General features: G+C 35.8%; 2 protein-coding genes and 1 non-coding gene across 3 annotated transcripts; 2 read left to right on the top strand and 1 right to left on the bottom strand.

Annotated features, from left to right (window-relative positions):
- Positions 1 to 2,073: 2,073 nt before the first annotated feature.
- On the top strand, positions 2,074 to 3,009 carry LOC131895073 (olfactory receptor 6C3-like). The gene has a single exon (XM_059245485.1). The coding sequence runs from the start codon at positions 2,074 to 2,076 to the stop codon at positions 3,007 to 3,009; it is 936 nt and encodes a 311-aa protein (XP_059101468.1).
- A 14,214-nt stretch (positions 3,010 to 17,223) lies between these two features.
- Positions 17,224 to 18,162, top strand: LOC131895184 (olfactory receptor 6C76-like). The gene has a single exon (XM_059245606.1). The coding sequence runs from the start codon at positions 17,248 to 17,250 to the stop codon at positions 18,160 to 18,162; it is 915 nt and encodes a 304-aa protein (XP_059101589.1). The 5' UTR covers positions 17,224 to 17,247.
- A 1,560-nt stretch (positions 18,163 to 19,722) lies between these two features.
- Positions 19,723 to 19,873, bottom strand: LOC131895424 (small nucleolar RNA SNORA48). Its single transcript, XR_009375178.1, has one exon. It is a non-coding gene; the product is annotated as a small nucleolar RNA SNORA48 (small nucleolar RNA).
- Positions 19,874 to 26,853: the final 6,980 nt, after the last annotated feature.

Here is a 26,853-nt window from a genome sequence, read left to right as displayed (position 1 = left end):
AGAATTTCACATAAATAAAATATTAGTGCTCTATGATATTTCTTATTAGAATTTTGAATAGATTGTTTAAAACACTATAAAGGCTAACAAGTAAAGTAAATATGAATAGTGAAAAAGTTTATAGTAAGGATTAAATTATACTGTAAAATGACATTTTATTTCATTGTGTGCACAATGTATATGTTTTAATTGTTATTATTTAACACAGCATTATAATCTTTTATTTCATTATACCTTGACACCTAACAAAACTAAAAATAAGCCACTAAATATGTAGAAAATTTATATTTGAATGATATAATTAAATATCAAATGTTAAAGTGTTCCAGGCTTTCAAGAAAGTACATTTCATAATTATTTTATTGCTCATGAATTATTAGATAAGAATAAAATGTGAAGTAATTGTAGTTAATGTAAGTAGGTATTTAGTAGATGAGAACATTGTGGGCTCTCTGGGATACAACGATGAACACATTCTCAAGGGAGATCCATTTGTGAGCAGAGTTAGAAGTTAGTGAGATATTGAAGGATGGCTTCTGGAAATCCCCCATGGTCTACAGCAGAGCAGAGCTATGGCCTGGACTTTTAGTTCCCAAGGGCTCAAGTCTTTTGAAGTCAAAACAAATATACCTGGATCATCTGTTACATAAGTACAAGCTGTCAGAGGCAGGGTTCTATTTTAAGCATCTTGTAATCATAATAGCAGTGTTGCCACATCCTACTCTGTTCTCTGTAAATAGTACTTTCTGAACTGCTGCTTGAGATTATAGAAGGCTGGAGTGTGTTTCTATATCTATGAGAGTTTTAATATTCTATTTAATGATGACTGAATAGAAACTGAATAGAAGTTTCTATTTAGTCATCATAAAATAAAGAAAAATTAAATGAAGCCTGATGAATATGAGTGCTGCAAGTGTCCAGCAGAGCAGCCGTACCTTTACACTCTGTTCTTCAGAGAAAAAAATCTGCCTTCATAAAATACAGAGGCAACAGCTTTCAGGATTTAATAGATCAAATCTAAAGAAAACCATCCTCCACTGTTGTGCTTAAATAACTGAGAATTAACTTAATAGATGAAGATGGATGGGAACAGTTCTCTACATATCTCTGTGTGTCCTTGTGGATGAATAGATCCATACAACAAGTGATTTTATATGGATCAAGCAAGCTTGGAAATAAAATATCTGTCCACAAAGCTTTGTAAATAAGTAGAAGTATGATCAAATAAAAAACATAAATATAGGACAATTCAAGAGACGGAACTGCTAAGACCCAAGGCAAGTAATGACTTTTGCAATTTGTGTTCTAGAGAAAAATGAAAAGCAAATAATACATGTCTCTTCAATCTCAAAAGGCAGTTTTCTTTGTAGACAGAATCAAGTGTTGTATATGTTAATTGAATTGAAAGATAAATCAATACCTAAAGTATATTTCCTATTTGTTAAATAAGATAATTACAAGTTCTATCTTAATCATGTAACATATATATAAAGTTCTTTTGTTCTTAACAGTTATTTCACAATATTGCTATTAAAATAAATTTAATTACTTAAACATAAATAATAATCTTTAAATATTTTATTTGCTAAGGAGAATCATTGGCTGATTTCTTATATATAAAAGAGTAAAGAGCTGTCATTACATTTCAACAGCACTAGAATCACCCTTTTATGCTTTTAGGAGGAAGTCCTTTCTAATATGTATATTGATTTAAAAAGGAAAATTCTTGTTTCATATTACTTACACAAATTTTAATAATATTTCATCCTAATTAGACATGAAGCAAAAATTACTGACTTTATTTTCCATTTTCTAATGATATGTCTTACAATGTGAAAATTTCCTAAGATATCCTGTTATACTTGAGATTAATAAATAAGCTGCACTCATAAATATCTACTAAAACAATGCAAAGATGATAGTCCATATCTAATTGTCATGAACTACAGCAGATACTTTAGAACTGTATTAGTTAGAATGCTATTAATCATGAGTTATATCTTTCTCCTTTACATTTGTTTTACCCTATATTTCTTTAAAAGAGGAAACAGGAGGAGTAGGAGAGGAGAGGATATGAATCACACAGAGATTACAGAATTCGTTCTCTTAGGCCTTTCTGATGATCCTGACCTCCAGATTGTGATTTTCCTCTTTTTATTAATCACGTATATATTAAGTGTCACTGGAAACCTGACTATCATCGTTTTGACCTTTGTAGATTCCCATCTGCAAACACCAATGTATTTCTTCCTCCGGAATTTTGCTTTCTTGGAAGTCTCATTTACAAGTGTATGCATCCCTAGATTTCTGGGGTCTATTGTCACCTGGAACAAGACAATTTCCTATAACAACTGTGCTGCTCAAATCTTTTTCATTATCTTCATGGGGTTGTGTGAATTTTACATTCTCACTGCCATGTCCTACGACCGCTATGTTGCCATCTGCAAGCCCCTTCACTACACGACCATCATGAGCAGGAGACTCTGCACCCTGTTTGTGCTGTTCACCTGGCTGGGTGGGTTTCTGACTGTTTTCCCACCTGTTATGCTCTTGCTCCAGCAGGATTACTGTGCTTCCAACGTCATTGATCACTTCGCATGTGACTTTTTTCCCCTTTTACAACTGTCTTGCTCAGATACTTGGCTCCTAGAAGTGATTGGTTTCTACTTTGCTCTGGTCAATCTGCTGTTCACCTTGGCGTTGGTGATTTTATCTTACATGTACATTATCAGGACTATTTTAAGATTTCCATCTACCAGCCAGAGGAAAAAGGCCTTCTCCACCTGTTCCTCTCACATAATTGTCATCTCCCTCTCTTATGGAAGCTGCATTTTCATGTACGCCAATCCCTCTGCAAAAGAAAAGGCGTCATTGGCCAAAGGAGTGGCAATTCTCAATACCTCTGTTGTCCCCATGTTAAACCCCTTCATTTATACCCTAAGGAACCAGCAAGTAAAGCAAGCATTCAAAGGTGTAGTACACAAATTAGTGTTTTCTGTAAGCAAATGAAATTAAAATATGTTAAAAATAAAGAACTCTATTAAGATATAATTAATTATATTCTCAAAGTTATTAAATTTCTGTATTAGGTATCCTTGTTCTCTTACAGTTGCTTTGTGTGCTATAACATAGTAAATTTTATGGTTTCACAGTCTATCTCTTTTATTTCTACAATCAAGTATATATAATACATTGGCTTTTGAAATCTTTAAGAAATGTTGACAGCATGGGAAAACCCAAGCCAGACCAAATCCCAGTACCAAGAGGAAAATCAGGCATAAAGTCCCACCCCTAGCCCAGTAACTCTTGGTAATTATTAGATGCCAGAAAAGTTAGGGTTAGTTTTTTTCTAAGAGTGTAGATCTGGATAAGTTGATCACACTCCAGTGGAAGGCCACACATATAAGAATACTTGGGAGGCACAAATTGGCCTTGATGGTCAAAAAAGGACAAGGACACAAAGCAGAGTGAGGAGGAGGAGGATAGATCTGGGAAGAGTTGTGCAAACTTAATCTTACATCAATTTTAACTCATTTTAATAATGAATTTCTTAGTAAAAAATATTTCCTGTTCTGATTTTCAGCAATTTGTTCTTACATATAACTTCAGAGTAAATCTTCCCTGTAATTTAGATTATATGTCTATAAAATTTCAGATTGTTTTCTTTAAAGATTTTATTTACCTACTTACATTCTGTAAGTTACTTTCTGAAAATTTAGTTAGTTAGTTTTCTAGCCAGGTTGCTAGTATATAGATATCAATGTGCTGAGTTTATTTGGAGACTGTAAGAATAAAATAGGCTGGACTCCCACAAAAGACATATTTCTTGTCAAGTTATGATAATATTGTCATAGGTACATGTAATAATTATCAACTTCTCAAATATTTTTAAGTAGATAATTAAGGAGCCCATCCAAGCTCAGAAGTCTTAAGAATCCTAAAGTATTTTGAAGAAAGTTGAAATTTTACTGTAGGTCTTAGACTCTTTCAACATCAACATTACAAGATTCCCTATAGATACTAGTACTCTTTATTAAATTGGTTATTTTGCTTTCAGAGTTAATGATGAAAATAGTCAATTAGTGTAATTTCCTCAAAAATCCCCAAGGTTTTATACCAGGTCTGAGTGAAAACATCATGTATTATTAAAGAACATGACAACCTCCTGTGGTATGGAGACAAAGTCATGTTTATTGAAGATGGAATGAGGCACCAACTACAGTTCTTCAGCTACAACAAAACAGAAACACACTACTGTTTGGGAAAACACTGATTATTTCATTTGTAGGGAAAACAGAACAGTGGATTGAAGAATGAACATCCTGTATTCTGATTAAAGAGTGGGAAATATGATTAATAGCTGCTGGGAGAGGAAGAGTAAGTTTTCTTTAAGGGTGTGACCTCTGGTAGGTTGACTACATTCCTGGATATATCCTTCCATCCAGTATTTGGGGAGCATATTTGGATATAATGGATTTTAAATGAAAAATAGTACACGAAATTGGGTTGGTAGGGAGATGGGGGTGGAACTGGGAGGAGTTGGGGAAGGGGGTCAATATGATCAAACCACAATGTATGAAATCTAAGAGAATTAATAAAATATTTATTTCTGGGACAGAAATAAAATGTCTTCAGAGTCATCTTAAAACTCTAAATATTGGAATGGGTTTTGAATTACATATTTTCAAATACCTTTTACATATTCTTTTTAACTATTCATTATTAAAAGATGTTTCTTTCAAATACATTAAAATTGATATAAAACACTTTATTCATTTTCCACATTTCAGTTTGTATGTTGTGGTGCTCTACATATTTAGAAATAAAGTAGATGAGACATAAAATTTCCTAATATACATTAGTTGGAAGAACATGAAAGAATAAAACGAACATTTGAAGGTGAAACTTTCTCACAGTATAACTACTAATCAAAACAGAGACCTCAAGGCAGAAGATGAGTTATTGAAATGAAGCCCATATGGTTGAAATTATTAGAGTGCATTCTCAAATTAGCTTTTGTGTTGTAAAGGAGAAGCTCGTTTAATTTACAGATAAAACAAGTGTGGCACATTTTAAAATTTACAGAGTATAATCTTGCATTTAAGATGCTTTATAATAGAGTATATTGCTTGTAGGAAATGAGAATAGAGAACATATAGAATCTTAAAATGCTATCAAAATGTCTATCTTGAAAATATGGAAAATATAATTTGTAACTTTATTCCTAAAGTATTTGATGACAGAATATATAAACTTTATGGACATATAAGCATAATTAAAACTGCTATATGATATCCTCTCACAGAATATTTATTTAAAAATGAAACATTTCCAGAAAATTCTACAGGGGTAATAAACTTTATTATTTTAATTAGGTTTTTTTGTGAACAATGTACAACGAATTTTATCAATTTCATCCTTCTTTGCACAATTCTTCCCAGATCTATCCTCCTCCTCCTCACTCTGCTTTGTGTCCTTGTCCTTTTTTGACCATCAAGGCCAATTTGTGCCTCCCAAGTATTCTTATATGTGTGGCCTTCCACTGGAGTGTGATCAACTTATCCAGATCTACACTCTTAGAAAAAAACTAACCCTAACTTTTCTGGCATCTAATAATTACCAAGAGTTACTGGGCTAGGGGTGGGACTTTATGCCTGATTTTCCTCTTGGTACTGGGATTTGGTCTGGCTTGGGTTTTCCCATGCTGTCAACATTTCTTAAAGATTTCAAAAGCCAATGTATTATATATACTTGATTGTAGAAATAAAAGAGATAGACTGTGAAACTACAAAATTTACTATGTTATAGCACACAAAGCAACTGTAAGAGAACAAGGATACCTAATTTGTGTACTGCACCTTTGAATGCTTGCTTTACTTGCTGGTTCCTTAGGGTATAAATGAAGGTATGGCTGCTCTCTGGACACTTGCAGCACTCATATTCATCAGGCTTCATTTAATTTTTCTTTATTTTATGATGCCTGAATAGAAATACTTGAAACAAAAATAGAGTATTAAAAACCCTCAGAGGTATTGAATCACAGTCCAGCTTTCTATAATCTCAAGTAGCAGTTCAGAAAGTACTATTTACAGAGAAACAAGTAGGCCATTGTCTAGGAGGTAGTTTAAATACTTGAGTACCTGGGGGTGGGGTGGGAGAGAATCCACCACTTGGCAGCTTTCTGAGAGGGGGCGGGGTTTGAAATGGGGGAGAGTGAGGCTGGAGCGGAGCTTCCAGCTTAAACAGGTACCCTTTAATGAGCTGGAGTCCCAGACTGTATAAAGGGATAAACTGTTAAACACTAGCAGTCATTGCTCTTTGTTTCCTGATTGAAAACACAAAGTGGCCAGTGGCCACATCTTTCCCACTTTCTGCTGTCCCAGTCACTATGAACTAAATCTTTTCAGTTGAAACCAGTTTTTTCTTGAGTTGCTTTTTGCCAAGTGCTTTGTAGCAACAAGGCAAGTAACTAACATAACCATTATTTTATCATTCCAAAAGCAAAGGCAGCTCATCTCAGCTTTTATAAAATACATGCACATTGAACATTCTTATACCAAACAAAACCCAGAAATTAAGCGTATAACATCTTCACATATGTGCCCAGTGATTTAAATTTTATTTGTCTGATACAAAGTTATTTAGAAATTTCGCTGAGAAACCAATAAAAGCACACTTTTTAATTCATTCATCTCCTGAAGAGCAAAACATTCATCACTTTCCCAGGTAAGATTTACTAACTTAGTTAATTTGTCCACTAAGTATTATGAAATCGTGTGCAATCATGAATATTATTGTTTATAAAGGTCAGCAAACTATGTAGTTGTTTAATGAAAAGTCAACTTTATGCACCATAAATTTAACATAAAGATCTTTAACAAATACATTCCTATGGAATTTTATATAAATAGTAAATAGCCATAATAAAATTTCTTATTAACATACGTATATGTGTTTAAACCTCCATATGCACACATGCTGTATAGGTTAGTCAACCTTATAAATAAAGACAGTAAATGTTTAAAACCATGGCAATGATTTTATAGCTTGAATGTTACACGGTATATCCTTATACCTCTAACATATGGAAGGGCCTTAAGAACCTTAAAGCTCTTTTTAAGTTTAGTTTTTGCACATTATTGGCCCTTAGTAGGTGAAATTGAACTTCAGGTAGAGTTGCATCTTCCAGATGCTTACTACTTGTATTTTAAAATAAGTTTTCTTCTACACTCTTTAATTTTCTAAGTCCCAAGGGGATTTATATCTGCATTTCATGAAGACTAAAGCAATGGTTCCAAGGAAAAGAAAAACCACCCAAAATTAAAAAGCAAATTAAACAACAAGAAAATCTAGTTCAAGAAAAAGGAGGAAAATTGGAAAAAACACTCACTACCCAACACATGATCTCAGCAATTCCAGAGGCCAGTTAAATGTTAGCCTACTGTGGTTTTATTTCCCTGTGTGGCACACAAATTGATTTAGCACTTCTGGTTAATGACAGCATCTTGCAGAGTGCACACTTTCCTGAGAACTTGCACAAAGCCTCCTTAATTTCCATTTATCTGCTGGATTTGCTAAGTGGTGAAAAGGAGGCAAGAGGAGATGGGGAACCCCAGGCTGTAACTGTGGGGCTCCGGGAGTTGAGCGTTACAAACAAGGTTCTGGTAAATTTAGCTCTCTGAATCTTTATCTCACAGCAGCACTGCACAGAACCAACACAGAATTTAAGAGCTTAAAGAGCCTCTGGAATGACAGAAAATCCAAATGCATCTGGCTTCTCTCAAACTTCTTAAGAAGTTGGAGTGAAAAAAAATTAAAACAAACAAACAACAATAACAACCCTAAATTTGCAAGAGTTTTTCAGGACTTTTCCAAATAAATTTGAATCACCAAAAAAGTATTTCAAGTGGATCTTTCGAATGAGTCTCCAAATCCTTTCTTTAGCAGTGAGGTACACCCATAAGCAGGTAGGGCCACTCTTATAACGGCACAGTTAGTGCCCTGTCCTTCACAGATGCCTGGGACTTTCAGTATTCCAACCATAAGGACAGTTCAACCTTTCTCCTAAGTCTCTTGACCCCATAACCGGAATCTCAGGCTCAATGCCTTCAATTTAACCAAAGAGTGGATTTCTCTAACACTGACTACAGAAAACAGAATTAGGGAGAGAGAAAATTCTTAGTTTCACTTCATTCTTTTTTTCTTCATTCTTTTCTTTTTCTTTTTTCTTTTTTTTTTTTTGGCTTTTCAAGACAGGGTTTCTCTGTATGTAGATTTATGCCTTTCCTGGAACTCACTCTGTAGACTAGGCTCACCTTGAACTCACAGAGATTCACCTGCCTCTGCCTCCCGAGTGCTGGGATTAAAAGCCTGCTCTACCACTGCCCGGTTCACTCCTTTCTTATAAGAAAGGTCATAGAATATGCATAGGTTACTTGTGAGATAAGTTATAAGGGCCCTGAGACCTTTTTCCTGGGAGTATCTGGTCTCATTTTAGAAATTCAGGCAGAAATAGTAATTCTTTAAGGCCCATGTTGCACTGTTATAACACTATACTCATCTGTTTCACACATGTCAAGCACTTGGAGATTGTAAGGTATGCCTGCAAAACAGGTATTGGTATTAACTCTAAAAGGGGTTAGGGAAATGGCTCAGTCAGTGGTCTGGAGTACTTGCTGTCTTTCAGAGGACTCACATTTGATTGCTAGCACCCACAGGGGGACTAACAGCCTTCTGTAACTCCAGTTCCAGAGTATCCTGTTCCCTCTTCTGGCACCCATGAGCACTGCATACACATAAGTGCACAAACATCTGTGCAGGCAAAACACCCACATCATAAAATAAAAATAAATAAACCTGTTGGCTGTGTTCCTCAGTCCTGCTTGGCCCTTGTGATCTGGACAAATCTCTCCCACATGAGGTCCTGCAGCCACTTTAAAATAATTACACAGAGACTTATATTAATTGCAAACTGTATGGCCTATGGCTCCAGCTTATATTGGCTAGCTCTTTAACCTTATTTCAACCTATTCCTATTAATCTATGTCTTGCCACATGGCTTTGTGGCTTACTGGTATTTTCACGTCTTCCTTCTTTGGTGGCTGGATCGTGTCTCCTCTGACTCTGCCCTTCTTTCTCTATCTCTCTTAAAATTCCCGCCTGGCTGTAAGCTTTCTTGCCATAGGCCAAAACAGCTTTATTTATTAGCCAAGGGGAGCAATACATATTCACAGCATACAGAAAGACATCCCACAGAACTTCCCCTTTTCTGTCTAATCCAAAAGGAAGGTTTTAACTTTAACATAGTAAAATTACTTATAACAACACAGTTATCAAGCAAGAATTACAGTTACAATATCTAGTCTACTTATATTTGGCGAAATTAAAGAAAATACTCTATCCTCTATCTTATGTTTGTGAGTCTAGAGTTTCATATCTAATTTACCAAGGAAAACTATAATTATAATTATCTAGTCTTCAACTCCATCAAAGACCCCAGAATGATATACTATTACCTAAGAAGACAGGAAGTGCTTTTGCAAGCAACTTCCAAAATTCTAGAAATGACAGAGACATCTGGATGCCTGGACAGTCACTCAAATTTCTTCTCCAATGTTGGGGCATCACTTCAGCCTACAGGCCTAGAGTATCTGGCAGACTTTTTAGTGAAGTAGGAAATTTGAAGGATTGTCTTGCCTCCTGACAATGTTTATCAGTCACCTCTCCTCATGTCCTGTCTGGCAGTATCTTCTTTGAAACAGGAACCTGAAGGACCATCATGCCTTGTTTTGGTAAAGTTCAGTGGTCACATTCCTATGGGTCCTGCATGTCCAGTTTGTACAGTATCCTGTCAAGTAGTTGAGGCAAGAACACCTTTTTGCTCAGTAGCTAACATTTGTCACATAGAAAGCAAACTCCATAATGAGTTTTTCGATGTTAATCATCCTCTTTGAAGTAATTAGTGCTTCTAGGAGCAGATATATCTCAATGTCCAGAAAAGTCTAAGTTCTTAAAACATTTTAAATGGCATATTCTGTAGGTCTTTGAAGTGTTTGAAGATTACCTACCTAATTGAAACATACCTTTCTATAAATAAAAAACTTAACTAATATGACTATAAGTTTCGTTATCATAGATGACAATCTGTATTTCTTAATTATATGTTACAAGTTTAAATGAGTTGCATGAACATAATGCCTTAAACAAGAATAGAAATATACATACAGTATAACAATTAAGTTTAATTTTTTATCAATAAACTAAAATCTATAGCAATGGAAAATATTTTAAATGAGTTGTTGTTTTTTAAAAGTAGATTCAATAATATACTCTTTCATCCTATAATATTTATATCCCCTTTTCTTCTTTAGAAAGAGATTGTATTTATAATCAACCCCATTTAAATAAAAACAAACATTTATAAACAATTTTTGGGAATTTGGCTATAGTTTTTTATACTACTTCCTGTTGACTGAGGGCCATGGCAATCTTATGGGGATCCTGAGAAAATTTAGAATTATGGTTAAATCTTGGCTGTAGTAGACTGTGAGGCTGCATTGTCTCAGCCAGTTGCCTTGAAGCTGTTCTGGATATTGGATCATCTGGGCCATTGATCTCATTGGAGAACTCCAAAGGGGTCTTCCTTGATGGAATAATATTAATCTGGAAGGAGTCCACAGCTTCTCATCTTCTGTGGAAACAAAAGCAGAACCTCTTTTCCAAAGCAACATATCCTTAGACCCAAATTTTGAAGTCAAGATAATTTTAAGATATATACATTAGTTTAACTAAGCAGCCCCTACAATAAAATGTCTCTCTGTGGTTAAAAAATTCCAAAGACAACACAATAATGTAAAGTATCCAGACTATTTGTGTTTTCCATTTTCTGTGGCTTTTTTGTTTAAATTACACTATTTCTTTTTAAGGACTTTCTCTACCCTTCTTCTTTTCACTCAGAAGCCTATGTATATTTTTATACACATCTGTTTAGAAGTTTTTTTTTCCAACTGAATCTGTTTTATTGTGTATCTGTAATCCTTTTCTGACAAGGAGAGTTTGTTAAGCTGTGTGGCTAGGACAAAAGCGGCAGCAGCGCTGGCTGCTGGCTCCAATTTTCAACATGGCACAGGTACCAAGGGTCACACTTGCCTCCCCAATTCTGGGTTACAGTATTAGGTAGTATATTTGTGTTTTTAAGTCCAAGGCTGTGCTCACAAGCCCACAGGCAGCAGCCGTGACCAGGTGATATGTCTCTATACAGCGGCCAGTAATAAGAGACAAGAACTAGGAACCTATTATTAGCTCCATTTTAGGATCTCTTTTTAAATTCTCTCAGGTTTTAGGTGGAAACTCTTGCTCCATGTTGGAACACCAGAAGAAAGATGCAACAGTAAGATCTATAAGGCTCATTCAAATGATGCTTGGAAGTGAATGATCCCAAAAACATCCTCTGCAATGTAGTTACAAAGCTTAGAAAACTATATTTCTTTATAGTTTTTATGAAGAGTTTTCAAGAAAAGAGCATTTTCCAGACACAACAGGCAGATGCTCATATAAATCCACAGAGGCTATGGCAGCATGTACACTGCCCATCTCCATAAGATCAAGCCAGGAAATGTCTTAGCATTGAGTAGGGTAAGTAGCACAAAGTCTCATATGTGGAAAAGAATTTATGCGCAATTAGTAGCTGCTGGGATAGGGTCTTTGTTAGGTTTTCTATGTTAAGAGACACATGACCATGAAAACTCTTATAAAGAAAAACACTTAGTTGGCTAATGATTTCAGAGGTTTAGTCCATTTTTATCATGGTGGGACATGTAGTGTGCAGGCAGACATGATGATGGAGAAGGACCTAAGAATTTTATGTCTTGATCCACAGGCAACAGGAAGTGAAACTTCTACCACACTGAATGTACTTTGAGCAAAGGAGACCTCAACCCCACTCTCTAGTGACACACTTCTTCCAATAGGACCACTTAATACCTATTTCAACAAAGTCACATCTCCTAATACTCCTAGTAGTGCTACTTCCTGTGGGGGCCATATTCTTTCAAACCACCACAGAAAGAGGTAGTTTTCTTCAGTAGAGTGACACTGGTATGTCACTTACTCTTTTGGGCAGGCCAATTTTTGTCAACAAAATTTGGACTGTTTTTCTGTTTCCTGTGTGTGGTTTTGTTTTATGTTTAAGAGAGAAAAAAAAGATGGAATTGGGATGGTCTGGGAAGAGTTGGGGAAAGGTAAGGAATATGATCAATATATATCATCTGATATTCTCAAAGTAGAAAAAACATTAAAAAGAAAGGTTCAGTTTCTACTTACTTTTATTCTCTTTTCTATAGAATGAAATCGTCAGCATGTACATAAGGAAAATAGCTTTGAAACAGTGATCTTCCATGGGTTTGGGCCACTTTTTAAACATTTGTTTTATTTTTTATCACATGTCTGTGTGTGGATATATGTATGTGTGTGCAAGTGCCTAGGGTGTTCATAGGCATCAAAGCTGGAGTCACAGGCAGTTGTGAGATGCCTGACATGGGTGCTGGGAACAGAACTCTGGTCTTTGCTACATATCCATGATAAATAAAGAGATTGTAAGAGGCTGATATGTCTGGTCTGGAGAAGATCACCTCTTGAAATAAAGCACAGTAGCAAACTTTCCAGGAATAATCTTGTGCCTTTATATGTTTACATACAATTTCAGCATCGAATAAATGAAATGAGAGATCAGAGATAAGTAGTTCAGGAAGTGTAATCCAAGATTTATAGAAATCCATTTAACATGGGAATAAATATCTAAGTGTACAGCTGCTGATGCCTAAACAAATAGCTCAAACATGTATTGTTCATCTTTCAAGTTTTTAAATAACCACTGCAAGTAGTACACACTATTTATTGGACATGAAAATATAAAAAAAAAATGAAATTCTTGAGAACTCCAGAGATTAACAAATAACATTCATATTGTGTGTAAACTAAAGAGAATAGGTAAAGATAATATAATTAAAAATGTAGGGCTGTTGTCACTGCTTAGTTGGATAAAGGGTTTCCCGTGTAAGCATGAGGACATGAGATCAACCCCCAGGACCTATGGAAAATGCCTTGCATGATGATGTGTGTGGTATTGTATTTCCCCAAATATTGTGCATGCTAATAAACTTATCTGGGGTCAGAGACAGAGCAGCCACAATATTAAACATAAAGGATTGGCAGTGGTAGCACATGCCTTTAATCCTAGCATTCCAGAGGCAGAAATCCATGTGTTCAAGGGTACAGACAGGCATGGTGACTCATCACGCCTTTAATCCCAGAAAGCAAGCCTTTAATCCCAGAGTGTGGTGGTGGAAAGCAGAAAGGTATATAAGGTGTGAGGACCAGAAACTAGAAGCATTTGGCCTGGTTAAGCATTTGGCTGGTTAAGCATTCAGGCTTTTGAGCAGCAATTCAGCTGAGACCCATTCTGGATGAGGACTCAGAGGCCTCCAGTCTGAGGAGACAAGACCCGCTGAGGATCCGGCAAGGTGAGGTAGCTGTGGCTTGTTCTGTCTCTCTGATCTTCCAGCATTGACCCCAATAACTGGCCTTGGGTTTGATTTTATTAATAAGAACTTTTAAGATTCGCTGGGCGGTGGTGGCACACGCCTTTAATCCCAGCACTCGGGAGGCAGAGCCAGGCGTATCTCTGTGAGTTCGAGGCCAGCCTGGGCTACCAAGTGAGTCCCAGGAAAGGCGCAAAGCTATACAGAGAAACCCTGTCTCGAAAAACCAAAAAAAAAAAAAAAAAAAAAAAAAAAGATTCATGCTACAGATGTGTGCTTGTAATCTGTTTATCTAGGATGAAGAGACAGGTGAATCCCTGGGACTCACTGAACGTTAATCATATCTGAGTCAAGTCAGTGAGCTCTGGGTTCAGAGAAGAATACTGAGGCCAAAACACCCTAATTGTTGTGCTAGAAACCTCATCCAACTACTGAGGGATCTGGATGCAGAGATCCATGGCTAGGCCCTGGGTGGATCTCTGGGAGTCCAATTAGCGAGAATGAGGAGGGTTTATATGAGCAAGAATTGTTGAGACCAAGGTTGGATAAAGCACAGGGACAAAGAGCCAAATGAATGGAAACACATGAACTATGAACCAATGGCTGAGGGGTCACCAACTGGATCAGGCCCTTTGAATGGGTGAGACAGTTGATTGGCTTGATCTGTTTGGGAGGCATCCAGGCAGTGGGACCGGGTCCTGTGCTCATTGCATGAGTAGGCTGTTTGAAACCTGGGGCCTATGCAGGATCGCTTGGCTCGGCCTGGGAGGAGGGGACTGGACCTACCTGGACTGAGTCTACCAGGTTGATCTCAGTCCGCGGGGAAGGCTTTGCCCTGGAGGAGATGGGAATGGGGGGAAGGTGAGGGGGGCGGGAGGGGGGAGAACAAGGGAATCTGTGGCTGATATGTAGAACTGAATTGTATTGTAAAATAAAATAAAAAAAAGAATACTGAGGCCAAAAAAATTGGTTTCATTAAGGATAAGAGGGCAATGATGGCTCTGTGTATGAAGTTTTTCATTAAACCTGATGATGTGAGTTCAATTCCCAGAAACCTTATGGTGGAGGAGAGAGCTGACTTACAAAGTTTGTGCTCCATCGTCCATATTCTGAGAGTGTGCACATAGCAGCACATTCATACAAATACACACTAAAAGGAAATGCAAAAAATGCATAATAAAATTTTGTGTTTATGGGATAGACCATATCCATGATAGTGTATAAAATAATGGAAAACATTTTTTTGGCTAGACCAATTAACAGATAACCATAATATAACTGATAACTTGAATATGTATTTTAACCAAGAAATGAAACATTCCAATAGACTTCTCAGTGCTGTGTAGGCAGGTTACTCACTAGGTTTTAATGTCTGATTTTAAACATTAGATATATAATCCATTCACTTATAGTGTAAATGGTTGCAAAAATGATTCACTTAGCAATAGTCTACAGTCTCCATAAAATATACAGGTGTCCGTGTTTTAAACACAATCCCTAACATGACTTAATAGTATGAAAAGCTAAGTAGGTCAAGATAAGAAACACAAAACCATCTGATTTGGGGAGAAATGGTGATCGAATGTATCATGTTCCCTTTGAAAAATGTCAGATCAGAAAAATATTTAAAGGATCTCAAAGTATATTATTTGCCACAAATTCTCAAATGAAAATAGAACAAACTCATCTTTAGTTAATATGTATATAAATGTAACTATGGCAAACTGTGGAAAATATATTGAACAAAACATGGTGGTCCTGCCTATGATCCCAGCACTTGGGTGATGAGGGAAGGGAGATAAGCAGTTCAATCCTTGACTACAGAGCAGGTCCAAGGCCTGCTGTATTTTCTCAGTAAAACTCTATTACAGCTTTACTTTCATGTTTTAAACTGATTTCTCCTTGGGTTGAGGATAACACAGGTTTTGTGTCACTATGCCATAATTATCCTGCACCCTCAAAATGGAATCAAAAGCTGCTTATGAAATGGAGTCTCAGGGCAAGGCCCAGCCTAAAAATTCCCAATACTGTCTTATAGAATATGGAGTAACAGAGAGTAGGATGCAGCCTAATTTCAGCACTGTCCTATAAAAATCAGCGTGAGAAGGTAACTTTTTGTTGTTAGATCTTATTCTTTCACAAACGCTTTGCTAACTCCTTGCAGATAAGTTCTGCAATCACCTGGTATGTAGGTCACATAATCAACCAATTAAATGTGATTGCTAGAAGTAATCTTTTACTTGTATACATTAGTGTCCTATTATTATTTATCCCAGAAGTCATTATGCATTTCCACACTTTGTAGAATATTTTTGAAGTTATGTGTTGCAAACATAGTATAAATGCTGTTAATTTTTTCCCTGGGGAAACATATTAGCAACATCCCTTTGGGAAATACTGGAATAATCTGAATAATTTTATAGCAATAAAACTCCCATCTAGAGATGTGTTGTTAAAATATTGTGAGGAATATGTCAGGATCCTAGATGTTGGATGATATTAGAAAACATATGAAAAAGATGTTTCACTGCATTTTTTTTCCTATTAAATATCAGGGGTGCTGTGAGGAGCCGAGCTTTGTGGGAGGAGAGACATAAACAGTGATTTCTCTTTGTGCTACAGGACTATGGTATAGATTTTGGTTTAAGGGAGCTAAGCATATTACTCTTTGTTTGACCTTTCACTTTAACTATTAGTACTTTAAATGGATATTTTAATTATTTCTGTACAATCTTTTATCTTAATTTACTGTCTTCTCAGGCAGTTATTTTTATAGCTGTTTCATATATGTAACTAATGTATATTTCAATTTAATTAATATATATTAGTTAACTTGAAAAATTTACAACTTAAATATGTATTAAATGAAACATTCTAGCCATTAAATGTGGAGAATATAATGTATTTTTTCATATTTGAGTATCCATTATTTAGACTGAACAAGTCAAGTTCATGTCACTGATATAGATGTTTAAGATAGTTCTAAACAGCACATTACAGTGTGTATATATTTCAATGTCATATATGAATTATTAGTAAATTATGTAAAATACATTCTATTATTACTGTTTGATGCTTAAGTAAATTTAAAAAACATTTTTATCAAAATCAACTAAGCTTACTACATTAATTTAATTTAATGAGGAGAGTCTCAATTTCAGATATCAAGAATAAAGGTTGAAACTTTAAGGTCTCAATAATACAAGAGGACAAAATTTAAGGTGGATTTTTTTAAAGAGGGATATTATTTAATTTTTTAAAATACAAAAACCATAATGACATTTGTTGATTTTATTGTTTTGTTATGAAAATATTAATAGACATTACATTATTTACTTTGTCTAGTTTGATGTTTATACTATTCCTGTAGATAATAGTATAAATTGATCACTGGTTTCCACAATTTGTTTCATAGAAAAGATAACCCAGAAAAAGCATAATGATGCCAATAATGAAATTAGTACATTTTACAAAATAGTATATAAAAGTGATAAATAGTGGCAGAATAAAAACATAGATTAGACTGACTTTAAACATAAAAATGTATCTTCAAAGATATGATTGAAATGTAGACAATATCACACACTCACAAAATATATGCATACAAACAGAGAGAGAGAGATATTTATGCTTGTCTTGTGGCTCATGTTCTTGTCTCCTTGTTTTCTATGTTGATTTTATCAGATTTGTTGTATACTGACCACCAGGGATGAGAAACAGAACATCAGTGACATACTTCATCCTCCTGGGTCTGACAGATGATCCTGAGCTTCAGGTTGTGATTTTCTTTTTTCTGTTTCTCACATATGTGCTGAGCATTACTGGAAATTTAACCATCATCATACTCACTCTGCTGGATTCCCACCTGAAGACCCCCATGTATTTCTTCCTCAGGAATTTATCTTTCTTGGAAATTTCATTTACTTCTGCCTGTAACCCTAGGTTTTTGGTCAGCATTCTAACTGGAGACAAATCAATCTCCTATAATGCTTGTGTTGCTCAACTATTTTTCTTCATTTATTTTGGCTCAACAGAGTTTTTCCTTCTGGCATCCATGTCCTATGATCACTATACAACCATCATCAGTAAAAAGATCTGCTACCAGCTCATCATCAGCTCCTGGCTGGCTTGTTTCTTGGTAATTTTTCCACCATTGGCCATGGGCTTAGAGCTAGAGTTCTGTGACTCCAACATTATTGACCACTTCACATGTGACTCTGCTCCTTTGCTCCAAATCTTCTGCACAGACACAAGCACTCTGGAGCTCATGAGCTTTATATCAGCTTTGATCATGCTTATGACTACGCTGATGCTGATAATTGTCTCTTACATTTACATACTCAGAACTATTCTGAAATTTCCTTCAAGCAAACAAAGGAAAAAGGCCTTCTCAACCTGCTCCTCACACATGATTGTTATCTCCATATCCTATGGAAGCTGCATCTTCATGTATATGAAAACATCTGCCAAGGCTGGGGTTGCCTTGACAAAGGGGGTGGCTATGCTCAACACCTCTGTTGCTCCCATGCTGAATCCTTTTATCTACTCATTAAGGAACCAGCAGGTGAAACAAGCCTTTAAGGATCTTGTGAGAAAGGTATTTGCCTCAAAAACGCTGATGTGATATAGATTACAAATGAAACATGGGACAATTTCAGACATAAAACTCATGAACATGAGTCCTTGTTTTAGTTCATCTCAGAAACAAAAGTGTATGCTATTCTTAATGCATTTACTGTACTCATGTTAAAATTCACTTAATGAATTTATGAGCATGACCATTTTGCAGTGGTTTCTAACTTTATATGATAAAATTACAAATGAAGTAATTTTTAATTATAGCTTATATATTTCAAGTAATAAATACATCCATTACATCATGCATATTTTTGGAAAGATTATGACTTTGAACCTCCTTGTTAATTCATGTATGTGCTACACAAATATATACACATATAGTCTTACATGTATGTTTATGTGTCTGCACTTGTATATACATGTATATCATGACTTTTTTCTTTGATGGTGTTAGAGAATGAATGTATTGTATTTTTATAGCTGTTACTATCATTTCTTAAGTGAGACATAAGGGAAATTTAGTAATATGATATGGGAATGATCTATAAGAAGTACATTGAAAGTATAAAGTTCTCAAACAAGAAAAATAGTTGAAAAAAATAAAATTCTAAATGGAAAAAGGAGATATTCATTTTGTACTGAACATGAAACTTAATTTACAACTTACTTAATGTTCCAAAATAGAATTCTATTTATGGTCATGATAGCAAATCATCAGAAAAATGTTTAATTTTTCAGGTTAATATTTGTAGAATATTATTTATTTGTTATGGTTCTAATTATTATTTATAGTGGTTTAATTAATTCCAAAAGCAAAATACACCTTTAAGAATAATTTTATTGATTTTTATTCTCACGGGGAGGAAAGGGAGAAATGAAGGTGATATGAATCTATTTTAATTAAATACATTAGAAAAAAGAGTAATTTCCTGCTTGTTAATTTCTTTTCAATTACAGTTATTACTCTAATAAATGGGCAATAACTTTTTTTTCTGAACACAAAAAGAGACATCTATGTCAGCTGGAGCAATATCAGGTAGTTTATGGGAATTTCTCTATCCTTTACCTGCTGGAAAAGAGATGACCATTTAATCCTCTTCTTAAGACCTCACCCCCCAACCACCACCACAGGTGGCAGCCATCTAAAAGTCAGGCCAGCTCTCATGGCTTAGAACTCATAACCTCCATCCTACCATCACATTCCAAAGGCTGGGATTATGAACATAATGACATACCCAACATGTTTATTTATTATATCCCTGCCACAGAACCCAAGACTTTCTCATGCTGGGTGAGTGTTCCACTATGGAGCTCCACCCTTAGACCATATGCAAACAAAACACACACACACACACACACACACACACACACACACACACACATACATACACACACACATACACACACACACACATACACACACATACACACACACATACACACATACACACACACACACACACACACACACACACACACACACACACACACACAAAGCCTGGATATTCAGGGCTCTCATTGTTAGTTTTTTAATTTCTCACACCAGCACCCATATGATTTAGAATAATCACTAGGTTTAAATATTAGTAGCAGTGGCATCAGGATTTTATGTGCCCTAGGCATGAAACAGCTTTGGCCACCAAGCCAGGCATCAAGCTAGGATGAACAAAGGACTGTCATCTACTCTGCCCCTGACTGATATAAGAACACCACCACCAACAAGGTGTCTTTTTGCTTGTTGCCAGGTTTCAATAACATATTTTTATAAGGACATTTCTTAAAGGAGGGACCAACCTGTGTCTCTGGAAGCTTCTCACACCAAAGGGCATGATGGGTCATTTGTGTCTGAACTGTGTCCTTGATGGAGTCATCTGTGTCTGAACTGTGTCCTTGATGGAGTCATTGATGTCTGAACTGTGTCCTTGATGGAGTCATTGATGTCTGAACTGTGTCCTTGATGGAGTCATTTGTGTCTGAACTGTGTCCTTGATGGAGTCATCTATGTCTGAACTGTGTTCTTGATGGAGTCATCTATATCTGAACTGTGTTCTTGATGGAGTCATCTATGTCTGAACTGTGTCCTTGATGGAGTCATCTGTGTCTGAACTGTGTCCTTGATGGAGTCATCTGTGTCTGAACTGTGTCCTTGATGGAGTCATCTGTGTCTGAACTGTGTCCTTGATGGAGTCATTGATGTATGAACTGTCATCTGTGTCATAGAAGAGGAAACACTGCTAAGAGTATCTTGCTGTGAAGCTGGCCCCAAGGATTTTTTTCTGGAAACTTCCCTGCTTCAGGTCATATACACCTGTAGGCTTTCTGCATTTATTTTTGTGCATTGGGCACATGGACTCTGCAGTTTCATTCATTCATTTAAAATTAGGAGGTATGATGTCTCCTGATGTGCACTCTTTTAGCAATCCATATTAACTGAATTGTTTTCTATTTTTGTGAAAAGTGCTGTAAGATTTTCATAGGATTTTGCATTGAATGCACTTATCATTTTGTGAAAAGTAGCCATTTAATAATACTTTCCTCTAGTAGTAAACATGGAATTCTGTTTACTTATGTCACAGTTTTTAGTGTGAATGTCTCCATCTTCTCAAATTTTTTCTAAGTATTTTATCTTTCTCATGTTACTCTAAATATGATCATTTTCTTAGTTTTGATTATTCTTTTTGTTTGTTTTTGTTTTATTTTTGAGATAGGGCCTCTCTACATATCACTGGCAGTTCTGAAACTCCCCCTAGTTTCCCTTACTTACTTTCCTATCCAAATCTACTCCCTTTCTGTCTCTTATTAGAAAATAACAGGCCCTTAAGAGATAACAACCAAAAATAACAAAATTAATTCAATAAAGCACAAACCATCATATTGAAGTTGGACACGGCACAAGAATTATAGACCCATTTGTTTACACACCCAGGTGTCCCACAAACGTACTACACTGAAAGCTATAATATGTATGAAGAGGATGTAGTTTTCTTCCATTGAACATGATGTTATTTTGGAATTTTTGTACAATGACTTAGTACATTGATATTTCTTCTAAACCTAGTTTGTTTATAGTTTTTAAACATTTTTTAAAAAGTATGAGTTTTTAAGATAAGGATTTTTTTTTCAGAATGCACAAATAATTACGTATTCTATATGTACAGAATAAAATAAATATCATATGATTGCCTCAGTAGATGTTTAATAAGTGTATGAATGCTGAAGTTAGGCCACTGGGCTTATGCTCTGTAGTTATCATTTACAAGTCTGAAATACTTATGACACCATTTACCATTCTTTAGAATGCAGGTATTTTTCAGGTATAAATAAGAGATGATGTTATACTGAATTCACAAATTTTATGTTGTGATAATGCTTAAAACATTTCAATTAAACTCAACAATATTAAAATAATTATCATTTTCATAATAGTTGACTGCACTTGTATATCTTTTTTTTTCTACACCCCCGCTACTGCACTTGTATATCTTGTTTTATATTTTCAACCAGGAAGTTGAACTGAGATAGAGATATTTCTAGATGACTGTCAATGGAAAATATTTCCTAGATATAGGCAAGACTTTCAAGCTTATTGCTGACAATTCCTCCTAGCTAACTTGAATGGACAGAAAGCACACATACCTACAGAAAGAAAAACATTGAATGAAGGTAAATCTACTTCTAATGTATATCAAAACCTTTAAAAGTCAGCAAAGATATATCAAATGTAAACAAATTTTTCTAGAGGTTTATTTAATTATTATTGTTGGTAGAGAATGTTGGTGTGCACACCACAGTGTAGGTATGGAGGCTGCAGGTACTGTGGAGTACACTTCCTCCAGGGTTAGTGAGGCTCCTGATATCAAACTCAGGTCATCAGGCTTCACAGCAAGCACTTTTACCCAGTGAGTCATCTAGCTGGCTCAAGATCTAACAATATATGATGGTGAAGATTAGCCCTTCACTTTATAAAGAACTACGATTAATAATATTTTATTCATATCAATCATACTATAATGATTATATATATTATAGGGTGTCACATATAGGAAGACATATTTTCTGTATAACTGAGACAGAAAGCTGAGTGTCTTCTAATAAGAGTATTGCACAGAAAATGAATGATTGGTTTTCTTACTGTTGCTAACACTATTATTTTCACATCTAAACCATTCATCACTGGAGGAATTTCATGCAGTCTTTCCTTTTTCTTTAAAACTTTTTATATGTGTTTATTTTATGATGAATTCAGATATTATTTTTTGAGAAAAAATAACATTTGTATAGCTTGTGTTTTAAACCAATTAAATTTATTCTTAATTTTTTTTAAATGTAACGTACTTTGCAGAAACCAAAAAACAGACCAGAAAATAGTTTTCTCCTATATCCCCAATATATTTTTCTTGTTAAATTATTATTATTTTTTTTTGTAACCCAACCACTGTCTCCCCTCCTTCCTCTCCTCTAGTCTTCCCTCATCCTTGCTTCCCTCTGCCCTATCCATCATCCACTCCTCCATTTCTATTCAGAAAAAGGCAGGCCTCCCATGGATATCAACTAAACAAGGCATATCAAGTTGAAGGCTGAATGAAGTCACCCAGTATGAGGAAAAAGGTCACTCAAACCAACAAAGGAGTGAAAGACACCCCGTGCATTCACTAGTAGGAGTCCCACAAGAAGACCAACTACACAACCATGACATATATGCAGAGGACAGCTCAGACCCATACAGGTTATCTAATTGTTGATTCAGTCTCTGTGAGCCCCTGTAAGCCCAGGTTAGTTGATTCTGTGGGTTTTCTTGCAGTGTCCTTGACCCCTCTGGCTCCTACAATACATCCTCCTCATCTTCTGCAGGATTCCCAAAGCTTCACCTAATGTTTGGCTGTAGGTCTCTGCATCTGTTTCCATTACTTGATGGGTGAAGGCTCTCTGATGACAATTGAGCTAGGCACCAATCTATAAGTATAGCAGAATATTATCAGGAATCCTTTTTTTTTTTTAAATGCAGTCTTTCTTTAACAAAGTAAATTGAAATAGCTCATACAGTGTGTGGCAACATCTTATGGGACAAAGAGGATTTTCTGAAAATGAGGCATATCTTGAAATCTACCTCTGTGATTAAAAAAAAAAAAAACATTCAAAATTAAAATAAAAAAGAATTCCCTCCACTCTTTTCAGTGTGGTAATTATAGAGGTACCACACACCACACACACCATAGGTAAGCACAAGCTACCTGGCCAGGTTTGCTCCCTCTCCTGGAGATAAAGCAAAGCAACATCTTCAAGCCTCCTAGATGACTCTCATATGGATTATAGGGATCCTGTGATCATGTTTCCACACTTAAGAGGGAAATTACAATTCAAAGACCTACTCAGGGTATTGTTTTTCTAAACTTCATGTCTGGAAGTACTGTGCCTCAAGGTCACTTTTCTTTTGCCTTCTGTTATTATTAGCCTTCTTACCTCTTCCCCTCACCTTTTGGGTTGTCTTTCTTCTTTCTTTTATTACTTGTTTATGCTCATGATTACTTCATCTTAAATTAGATTGGGAGTATACGACCACCCATGCCATCTCCTAAAACCATCTGGAGAAGTCTGTTTTCTTTTAAACTACGGCACAAGCTAAGCCTGTCTAGGGAAGCTGCAGTGTCTGTCTAGTCTTTCATTAAACAGTAATTAAGGGAATAACATGTAACATTTTTTTTTAAATTAAAGTCTTATTTGTTTCAAAGGGTGAATTTACCATTTAGGGTGTTTATGGGGTCCAATAACTTGTTTCTTCTTTTATTACATAATATCTCCTTTTCTCGTAAAGTAGTCGTGCCTGTGTTTTAAAACACACACACACACACACACACACACACACACACACACACACGATACATACACTGATACACACAGATAAATAAATACAGACACATACAGACACACACACATACCCACACACATACATAGACACACATACAGACATGAACACCAATAGACACACAGACATATATTCAAGCATTGATACATATAGATAAACAGACACTGATACACACAGACGCACACATACAGACAGACACAAACACGTATAGACACACAGACATATACACAGACAGACACACACACAGATAGACACACATACACAGACAGATAGACACACAAATATACACAGACAATCATGACAGATACACACACACACACATGCATACACAGACACACAGACAGACAGACACACATATCCAGGCAGAACACAAACATATACACACAATCACAGACAGATATGTACACATGCGTTCATAGACACACACATATATAGAAAGACACAGATTCATACACATGCATACACACACACACATACAGACAGACACACATATACAGACAGATAGAACACAAACATATACACACAGTCACAGACAGATATGCACACATGCATACACAGACACACACATATATAGAAAGACACATATACATACACAATCACACACACACACACACACACACATGCACACACATACACACAGATACACATGCAATCACACACACTGACACATATAGTCAATTATTCTGTTTCTGTTTGTTTCTTCTTTCCTAGTTTATAGATTAAATATTTCTCTTCTAAAACTAAAGTGTTGCTATTTTTTTCTGTGTTAACTCTATTTGTCCTGCTGTAACAACTCAGAATATCATGTTATATTCTGCAGCAATGACTTCCAGGTCAATGAGTGACAAACTTTTATCATAAGCATAAGCATCTGACTTTCTGATCTTTATCAGGCAGACACAGATATAATTTACTTAAGGAGGGAATTTAATGACATTATAACAAAAGAAATGGATATTCTTTAAAAAAATTACTTCTCCTTTGTAGTTTGGCTTGGAATGCAAGTGAACTCCTCTCATCAATACATTTACAAACACATCTGTCTGCCAGCAAAATTAGGATCCCTAACCTGAAGATGTCCTGGGCTATGGCTTACTAAGTATCCCCCCAGGACATCACTTGATCTCAGTCATTTGAATCAATTTTTCAGATCCCAAACTTGGAATTTATCTTTACTGCATCCTTCTTTTGTGTAAATTATTTATTCAAATCATTAGCTCTCATTCCTCATTTTATTTCTCAAAAATAATGTTTTTCTAATTTTTATTATCTCAGTCTTCTGATTTGGGTCATTTAAATCTTATTGGATTCATCAATGTTCTCATTGCCAAATGTCTTTGTATTGAATGGAGTTTTTTTAAAAGAAAACAAAACTAAATAAAATAATTTTCATGATACTTGTAGTAGTTAAGGATCTGACACAAGCATTTGAGTCAAATGAGAACTGGAAGAACCAAGGAAATACAAATCAGGAAAGTAAACGTTATAAACTCCAAGTGCTTGGATAAGAACACAATAACTACATGGTCTCAGTCATCTTCACCAAAGAAACTAGAAAATAGTAAGAACTCAGAAGCAGCTGAAAAAAACGACCTCTTGACTGACTAGTGTCAGTCTCCCTACCACCTCTCTCAGCTACTGGGAAATGTGTTGATTTCTGTTCATGTTCCCAACTCTATGAACATATTTCTTAGGTTGAAAGTTATCAATAATGATGGTGGTGAGCCTGAGTCTGCAAATGTTCTTAGAATGAACAGATAAATAAGCAAGTTTTCTGGCTAAAGGGTCCACCTGCAGGAGCAAGTTTATTTATAACATCAATCAATACTTGGAATCTCAAATAAATAAAGACATAGATCACAAAGGTTGAGTAAGCTCCTCCAGGATTGTCTCCACACAGGCACACTGATTTATACAGATATCCACACATCCAACTTCCTTCACAAGAGATATGGAAGGCACATTGAGAGTAAATGCCTTGGCTTACAACAACAAAAGATGCATTAAAAACAGCATGGAGCAAACTTGCTACATCTCACCCCTTCCAAGTCTGAGCAGCATGGAGAGAGATTTCTCTGTGGAAGAGAAGGGATTAAGTCTATGCCTTATAGACCCAATAACAGTCCTGACATGATGAAACCCAGCATGAGGCCTGAATCCACAGATGAAATCACCATTACTGAATTCTTCCATTGTCCTTCCCCCAACCTCAGACAACAGAGAAAAAAGCAAGACACTACTTGCCAGGGAGCAAGGAATGAAAGCCCCTGTGGCCTGTGCTTTGCAGTTCAGAACCAGGCATCCCTATTGTCCTTCTCCAAAGAAAACCCAAAGCCTTTTTCATTCCTCGGTCAGAGTTTTCAATTGGGTGCTCTAACTGGTTGAATCCTGAAGTTCACAGGGACAGATTTATTTTGACTTAGTGCACTCTTCCTCTTCTAGTGATTGCACAGATTGTTGTGGCTGTTAGACTTTGGTAGAGCCCAGCAGAGCTTGGTGGCTAGGAGACTCTTTAGCCTCTCCTCCAGTCTTGGACAGCACAGCTATTTTCATGTCAGTGAGGAAAACCGTGTCCTCTAGAGCTGCCCCACACCACACCAAGACGAGGTATGGCAAGCGCCTATACCAGTCTGAATTATGACCAGCTATCTCATGAGCCTGAGCACACCCTGAGACTGTTGGCCTTTGTGGTTGTGAGATTTGTGAGATTCATTTGTAAACCAGGTTAGCATCAGTCTTCAGGGGCAAAGGACTGCTTTCAGCAATGGTACTAAACCTAAAGAAGACTGTGTGAAGTCAATGCTCTGTGTACTAAATAATATTTTATTCTCTATGCAATTTAAACTTTATCTAATACAAATAATAAAATACCAT

The sequence above is a fragment of the Peromyscus eremicus genome, chromosome 18 (genome assembly GCF_949786415.1).
Source record: "Peromyscus eremicus chromosome 18, PerEre_H2_v1, whole genome shotgun sequence".
Lineage (NCBI taxonomy): Eukaryota > Metazoa > Chordata > Mammalia > Rodentia > Cricetidae > Peromyscus > Peromyscus eremicus.
This window is presented reverse-complemented; position numbering and strand designations above follow the sequence as displayed.

Coding starts and splice junctions, on each gene's coding strand:
- LOC131895073 (XM_059245485.1), top strand. CDS start 2,074: ATGAATCACACAGAGATTACAGAATTCGTTCTCTTAGGCCTTTCTGAT.
- LOC131895184 (XM_059245606.1), top strand. CDS start 17,248: ATGAGAAACAGAACATCAGTGACATACTTCATCCTCCTGGGTCTGACA.